Source organism: Protopterus annectens, chromosome 9.part0 (genome assembly GCF_019279795.1).
Source record: "Protopterus annectens isolate FY-2018-M chromosome 9.part0, PAN1.0, whole genome shotgun sequence".
Taxonomy (NCBI): Eukaryota; Metazoa; Chordata; order Ceratodontiformes; family Protopteridae; genus Protopterus; species Protopterus annectens.
In genome coordinates this window covers 429,206,168-429,214,894 of record NC_056743.1, presented here as the reverse complement: position 1 = coordinate 429,214,894, position 8,727 = coordinate 429,206,168, and the positions used below count along the sequence as shown (strand labels likewise).

General features: G+C 40.8%; 1 protein-coding gene across 1 annotated transcript in view; it reads right to left on the bottom strand.

Moving 5' to 3' along the window:
• Positions 1-1,549: 1,549 nt before the first annotated feature.
• The window catches only part of BMP1 (bone morphogenetic protein 1), a 1,811,822-nt gene continuing 1,804,644 nt past the window's right edge, over positions 1,550-8,727 (bottom strand). Inside the window, exon 20 of the mRNA XM_044082969.1 lies at positions 1,550-1,934. Coding sequence (XP_043938904.1) covers positions 1,800-1,934 — 135 coding nt within the window. The 3' untranslated portion in view covers positions 1,550-1,799. The remainder of the gene's footprint in view (positions 1,935-8,727) is intronic.

The following is an 8,727-nucleotide window of genomic DNA, read 5'->3' as shown; positions in this document are numbered from 1 at the left end:
CCAGAGGGTTTTTAATCTTTAGAGGACATTGTCAAAAAGGAATAGTAACACGAAAAAGGCTAGAACAGATTTTTTTTTTAACAACTACAACAACAGTTACAGCAGTAACAACAATATTTAAAAAATCAACTATGACTTGTAAAGGAAAGAGAGAGGGAATGGCACAGCCCTCTAACTTAAACAGGCTATGCCCGGAGGAGTGAAAGAAGGGGAAGCCCTCTAACTTTAAACGGGCTAAGGTAAAGCAGTTCACTAACTTAAACTAAGTTTAAACAGTTTTAGACAAAAACAAAAGTAAGAACAGCCCTCTAACAAAAAACGGGCTATAAAAAGATGAGGCCAGGATAGGGGAAAAAAGGCCTAGTGGAAAATGACGGCCAACAGCAGAAAAATCAGCAGAACAAGGTGGCAATAACCACAACTAACACCTAACTAGTTATCTAGAGTAAGAATAATTAAGAAACAACACTTTCCAACAATATTGGTAATTATCAATGGTATATACTTAGCCAGAGCCAGCAGAACGAGCACCCTTATCTTTTTTTAGCGGCAAATGAGATTTGGGGAGCTTTCCCCTACTGCATGTTGAGATAGGGTTGAGCCACGAGCTAGTGGAAGACATCAAGCTTGTATACAAGGCTGAATCAGATCCAAGGATCGGATCCAAATCCATCCTGGTAAGAATGAAGGCGAGATAGGATACCACCACATCCAGAATTTTAATAAAAAGGTGAGGAACTCCGTTATTTCCACATCACAACAAGCTGGTAAGCTTACAATGTTTTCATGGTATTTTGAATAATTTGTTTCCACAGTGGTAGCATCGCTTGTCAATAACTTTATTTTCAGAATGAGTTTGATGTTACATTACTGCATAATTCTCTCTCATTTTGTTCTCATGCCTGACGAGAACTAAAGCTGGATTTCAAATCAAAAATACTTCAATTCTGCTTAAATGTTACTGTCATTTGGATGGACTAGTTTCAACCATGGGTCACACAACAATGCATCTGAATAAATGTCGACTTCTACACTTTCAAGTAGATTCCAAAGAATCCAGTCACCTTTATTTATACAACAAATACAGCACCAGCAAAAATATTTCACTATTATTCCCATAGTAAATTCAAATTTATTCAACATTAAAAATACATTAAACTGTAAATAATTCCAAAGTTCCATCAAGGAATCATTACAAAAGTATTACACATATATAACTTTTTTTCAAATATGATATTGCTAAAAGTGCTTGTAGCACCTGCTGATACCCATTCCCCTAACAGGCAGTCAACGATCGTGCCTCCCTACCCAACACTCTGGAAGGTAACAGCCTCATTGTGAACTCATGCCAAACCGAACTCTCTGGAAAGTTCACTGGTGATTTACTCTGCCACTTTCCTTCAGCAACAAAAAACAACCCAGAAAACTGAGCACTGCTTCCTGACTGCACAAGCTGAGGTTACATAAAAACAAAACAAAATAAAAAAGGGTAGATTTTTGTTCTTTTTCCACAATCCTTGGAAAAACAGTGTAAAACAAGACAAATAAGCACATTTTAAAATAGCTTTAATGGCAAGTGGTTAGAACAGTACTTCATTCTTGGTCACTCACTGATCTGTAAAAGTATGAAAAATTCTTCACATGAATTTCCCACCCCTTTTTCATATATTCTTTTTTTTTTTTTTTTTTTTTGAGAAAAAACGACACTGTTAATGGCTTTGATCCCACAGTATCCCTGCATGTATATCTGGATTTCATTCCAGTCTTTCAGTTTTGTTCTCAGATGATGATGGAATCGATCACTTCCTGGTATTGAGCGTGTCTTGGAATTTAGTGCTGGTGTAACGCACATGGAAGCCTTTCTTGCTGATAGTTTCATCTGAATGGAACTTGATCATTATGGAGTCCCCAGTGGAGTAAATCTCTTCTGGAGGCTAAAAATGAAAAAGCAGGTTACAGGCCATTAGCACAAACAGTACGGTTTATGCATACATAGAATATAATTGTTTCTGGCACAGTTTCTTTAATTCCTCAAACAGTGTGATTTGATACTGTCAAATAGCATTCCAAACACAGGAATAAGGAGAGATGTACTACCAGGAAAGCCAATAAATGAGATTTTTAAGCATAAATCTTTTGTCAGGGCTGACCCTGAAAAACTGTGTGGTGAAATCACTTACTTAAATCCCGAAGTTTACACAAAGACCAGCATTACAAAATTCTGTCTATTTTAGCCAGTTTTCATCTAGCATCACTAATCAGCCCCCATTTTATGCCATAATCTCGCTGCAAAAATACAAGATAGAAAACAGAAGTCTCAAACTCAAAGCACATCAGGAGCCAATACAATCTTTCCATTTACCAGTGGATACTACCTCCTTCCACTCACCCAAAGATGGGGACAGAGTGTAACTTTGTTCTGTCATGGGAAGAGTCAAGGAGTAAATTCACACTGCTGGTAAGAGAACGGCAATGTTTAGTATGTTACTGCTCTACTTCTCTTGTCATTGGGCATGTCTTATATATTTACACTTTGCAAGTATTTATCAGATAGAACACCAAGTTTGTTTCACTTGCTACACTTTATTTATAACAATGTCATAAAAGTGCATTCATTCACTTGTTCTTACTATACTGTATTTTGTTTAGTTCATATGTCATTATAAAAATCACTGTACGTTTGATGCTCTGTAAATGTGAATTCAGTTTTGATTTATTTATTTATTTTTTGCCTGGTGCTCCTTCTGACACCAAACCTCCCTTCTGGACATTTTGGATGTTTACTAGTCAGAAGTAATATAAAGTAAAAGTGCTTGCTAGTCGGAATGTTTTCCTGCCTCTATTCTACTTTACTTGATACACCTATCAAACATGTTCTTTTTCAATTTCCTAATATGTGCATACAATTGGCCTCTTCATTACCCTAGGGTGAAGGCTCATCTTCATAGTTAATTATTGTCCTCATCCCTGAGGATAAGGGTTGAGTTACTGCGAGTAGCATTGCCTTAGGACAATGACTTTTCCTTGCCTTAATGCCTTCCACCAATGTGCTGATAACTCTGTCAGGCTGAGCAGGCAGTATGAAGTTGCTAGAGCCAGTGCCCCACCCATGAGGCCATGGGGGCACAATTTCTCTGTCCTAGTTGATATACAGTCCAGTATCATTTCTCTGAGCTCCTGCTTCCACAGGAACTCTCGTATGGAGATATCAGCATGTTGTCTCCTCCCCAGGATATGGAGACATTGGCATGGTCCCTCCTCCCCAGGACATGGAGATATCGGCATGGTCCCACACATAGCCCTCCTCAGTCCATGTATGCATGCATGCATGCCCCACCACATACCCCTCCTCAGTCCATGTACGTATGCATGCATTTCCCCCCCATACCTCTCCTCAGCCCATATATGCATGCATTTCCCCCCACATATCTCTCCTCAATCCATGTATGCATGCCCCCCTACTAGCCAACAGGGACCACTGTCAATGGCTTTGTTGGCCAAGCCTATACCTTCCTAGCAATGGTTCCCCATCTCATGAAGGGCCTCCACTCTCCATCCAATGCCATGCCATTGGAACAGTGGTACAAACTGGACAGGAACATTCATTCCTCTTCACAGCTTGGGAATGCCATTTCCTCCCTGCCTGCACCATTAAGTGCACAAGCTGGTAGTGGAAGCTAGATCAGTTCGGCCATAGTCAGGGCTTTATCCTTCTACACCATCAGTAAAGGATAAAGCAGGTGGATGAGAGTGCTGGTACAGCAACATTGCTTAAGAAAGATCAAGAAAGGTCTGCAGATATGGCCCACAGTTTTGGTGGCACTTAACATTGGTTCTTGCCTGTAGTGGCCACATTCTGGACAAGGACTTTTCCTGATGAGCCATGGAATAGGAGGTTTGTGTGGTAACTCGCTTGATAAGGCAGCTATAGCATGTCTGCATGCAGCCTATGAGCAGGCCTCTCTGAGGGACCATCAAGCTAATCTACTCCCTACCATCTGAATCTGGATGATAGGAAAATGGGTGGGCTGAGAGTGCTCCACGGGCAAAAAGGAATAGGCTATAAGGCTCTAGCTTATTCCTTGGATGCCTGGCTCCAACCCCCACATAATAAATGGATTAAGTGTTTACACGTCCTGCAGCCACTGGGCAGGCTCCCTCAGGCTGTTGGTGGGGGGACATCTGCAGTTAGCAAGAATAAATAAAATTGAGACGAGTGGTGAAGGGAAATGGCTTATGTTTGCATGCAATGACAGAAGGCATCAGATGGATCACAGGGAACATTTATGCCAAAAACAGAGACGAGGAGGAACTTTTAAGGGGTGCTTTGACAGAAGGGAGCAAATGGAGATAGGCGTTATGGAGATTATAGAGAAAGGACTACAGTGTTACTCTACACCTTCAAAATACAGACTACTTGATAAGGAGCAGTTCATTCAAAAGGTGAAGAGGAATTTGGAAGATAACAAAAGAAAAATGGTAGACATTTGTAGGAAAAAAAATCACAACCAGTACAAGTTCATTACCTGGTAAAAAGTTAACTTGTGCTCCAGTATTAAGGTTTAAACAAATATTTAGTCCCACGTCTCTATAAGCTGTAGTCTAGTCTTGTTGTTTTTTATACCTGAAAAGGTGCTCACAAAAAAATCACTGGACTTGAATGAATAATGTTCTGTTCTAGTGCTACTAGTTGCAGGCATTTGCAAAATAATCCTTTATGAATCATTAACTGGGAATCATATACAACACCAAAAGTAGAGGCGTAGAAATTCCTGGATTTTGTAAACAAAAACTCTCCAGACATTGCCACTACAACAACCAGGGGTACACGCTTAATGGATTTGGTCCTCACTAATATGGGAGAGTGCTGCACACCCCCTAGTGTAAAATGTCTTATCTGGTAAGGTTAGACTACAAAATGGTCTCCTCTGAATTGAAAACTAAAATAAAACCTGGAACCCCAGCTAACCATGGAATATTCAGGAACTGCCCTAAGGCTAACTTCCTACTATTAAGTGATAACCTGGCAAAATATGAAGACCCCAAAAACCCTGAGAACATTACTGCCTACATGGAACTGTTTAAAGAACCCCCATGTTAATAACTGCATAGAGTAGCTGCACCCACCAGGAAGACATACAGAACTAACACAAAAAAACAGCCCCCCTGGTGGAATAACATCAATAGGCTATATAGTAGGAGGTGCAGCACCCAGCAGGATAAAAGCACTCTTGTCAAACTAAACAAACAACTCAGAGAACAAATGAAGTGGACCAATGTCAGATTTGAGGTAAATTTGTCCTCCCAGGCCAAGGACAGCCACAAGACATTCTTTAGCTATGCCCACAACCTCAAAGGCAATAAACAATTGTGTGCAGAGCTCACTGTTAATGGCAGCACCTATAGAGACTTAGGAAAGGAGTCCGTTCATGTCATGGATTTAGAAACTCAAAAGACTCAGAGAAATTTAAAGGAATGAAGCCAGAAGATGTAGCAAATCTACTGGCCAACAAATTCAGCTTTACCCCTCTCTCTTCCCCCGTCTTCCCTCAGGAAACACCATCAAATATAACTCACCAGGGAACAGGTCCTTAATGCTCTCTCTAAGGCCAAGAACACTGCATCAATGGGGCCAGACAGTATCCCAGGATATCTTCTAAACAGCATGAAACATGACCTATCAGGCCCTCTGGAATTGCTATTTAATTGCAGCTTCCAAATGAATGAAGAGTAGCAGAAGTCATCTCTTCACAAAGGTGGGCTATCTGCAGACCCTGGGAACTACAGACCCATAAATCTCACTAGTCTCATATGCAAAGCCATGGAAAGTATTATTAAGTATTAAGTATTATTAAGGAAATAATCAATAACGACATAGGAAACCTCCAGACATTGGACCCAACCCAATTTGTTTTCGTCAAGGGCAGCTCATGCCTACTCAACCTGGTGGACTTCTTTGAGAAGCTCACCAAAGCAATGGATGAGGACAAAATGGTTCACACTGCCCACCTTGACCTGGCCAAGACATTCGACATAGTACTCCACGTGGGCATTGTTGACAAACTCAAGAGGTTAGGTACAAACCGTTATGTCACCCAGTGGATAGCCAGCTGGCTCACAGACAGGACCCAGGAAGCTAGAATTGGGGATTCCTCCTCTACAAAGAGGCCAGTCACAAGTGCAGTCCCTCAGGGATCAGTCCCTGGGACAGCTCCTTTTTGGCATTTACTTCTCTGAAGTCAAGGCCACTGTCAATGCCCTCTGGATGACTAAATTTGCAGATGTTTGCAAATTATGAGATGTCATTAAATCCCCCACTGACACAAATGTTCTCGAGGAAGGGTTGACACAAACATCTGGTGTCAGAGCCACAGACTAAAACGAAATGCCAAGAAATGCATAATAGTGCCCTTCAGGAAGTTGTCCACCCCTGATAACTATCATATTGACAACACAACCCAAAGAGATGACCCAGTAGTCAGAAACTTGGAGACACACAGACAGTAATCTAGCCTTTGATCATCATGTGTCTACAATAGTGAGGAAATCATTCTATGTTGTGCAACTTATAAACAAAGGTATGACATCTAGGTCCATGGAAGTCACTGTTCCATTGTATGCAGCATTCATCATACCTATCATTGAGTAAAATGCCCCCTTTTGTGTGTACTTAACTAGGCATATCCAACAAGTAGGACATCCACAGAGGTTCCTCACTAAAAGAATACAGGGCGCAAGTAACATGTCCTATGCAGACCATCTCAAGGCCCTATTCCTGTATTCTGTCTCCTACAGGCTGTTAAGGGGAGATCTATGCCTGGCATACAGGGCATTATCAGACCACACCCTGATGGATCTACATATCTGCAAAACAAACAGTACCAGAATTACCCATTCTAAAGAGTTAAACCATGATGTGATATAAATGGGACCTGCTGGAGAGACAGGTATGTATCCTAGAGACTACCCCTTTTCTGGAACAGGCTCCCCATCCATGTGAAGCAGAGTCCCTCCCTAACCCAATTCTAGTGTAGCTTGGACAACTGGCTGGGGAACAGGAAATGCACCCCTGGTTTGGCATCTATGTCTCTAATGGACACAGGCAGTCTGTAAATGTTTAATCTCTCAAGCCCCTGGTTACACTTAGCAAGGGTATCAGAACTTGTCAGAGATTTGGCATGCATAGCTAGGCTTAAAAAGGCCCTTGTGGTCATTAGCCTAGTAAACACCTATGAACCTATGAGAGTGCAGTGCAGTTTCCTTACGTTTGCAAGTGGTTTAATTTTCACATGTTTCTCCCTCTCTCCATTTTGGTTTAATGGCCTTGTCAGTTTTCAGAAGGAAGTCTGTCTCCTGATTGGACAGCCAGATTCTGTTCATTTATTACATTCTGGGAATAACTCACTTGTGCATCTTTGCAATCACTAGGTTTGACTCTCCAAGTAACGTTTCTTTCAGCTCTTGTCTCTGCCACCCACTATACTTTTGTCATGAACTGGCAAATTAGCAAAAGCTTCAAAATCACATAAATGTCTTTTTAACTTTGTGATAAAGTCCTCCTCATTCAAGTTGTGATCTGCTAGTAAACATATGTAATGTATGTTTCTTTTTTTCTTCTGGTGTACAAAAAGTTTCAGACCTTTCAATAACTACCTGCGTGTTGTTGAAAACATATAGACTGCTGATGTACAGGGACTTGCACGGGAACATGATAATGGCTGCAGCATTTTACGTGAGCTACTTTAGCAACATTTCATGAAAAGCCTTACCAAGAATTTTTAACCAATGTAATGACAACCTGACATCACAACTTTTCTTTGGTTCTTATATGGTGACTGAATTCTGATCATGAAACAGTCTAAGGGCTATCCATATTAATGCTTGACTTTACTATCACCCATCGAGAGGCCTGTCATTAATGATGTAAAGTAGAACCATAGATTTCTTGCTTCACCTCTAGAAATAACCACCAAAAAAGGATGGAAGCTGCCAATACAATGCAGGAAGATCATTCCACAGCCCTAGTAATTTCTCATATCAAAGCCCCCATTTCAGACCATGAGGCTCAATAATGTTCAGGTGCTGTTAACATTGCAACAGCAAGATATGCCAGAAGTGTCAGACAGCAAGAGCAAGATCCAATTATTAGGGAAAAACTAGCACAATATAAGCGCTTCCATCTCCTGCTTGACTGCAGGATACACGACCTGGAAAATCGGCCCAAGAGAAATAACATTCGCATTCTGGGACTCCCAGAGAATATAGAAGGAAATGACCCATGAGCTTTCATTACTCATGAACTACAGAAGATGCTGGATAATCAGACTATACACATAATAGAAAGAGCTCATAGAGACACACCTCTATCACAAAACAAGAGATACTCAGACAATTCACCTTTAGAGACCTGAACTTTGTGAAGAAAGAAATTATTTTAAACAAAGTGAGAGAACTAGGAGAAAACTTGAAAATAGGTGTCTCTCATGTGCATCTAGTTCATGACTACTGCAAGACCCTAGTTTTTAAAACAAAGGCCCTTGCAACATACTTGTGCACGATTCGAGAAGAGAGATATACGGTCCACTTAAAATTCCCAGTGACCTTAAACACCTTCACTGGAGAATATATCTTCTATTTCACTACAGTTGTGGAAATTGAACAGCCTTTGGAATAGAAGCTAACAAAAAAAACAAAAAACTATTCTCAGAAATCACAGACAACCAGGAA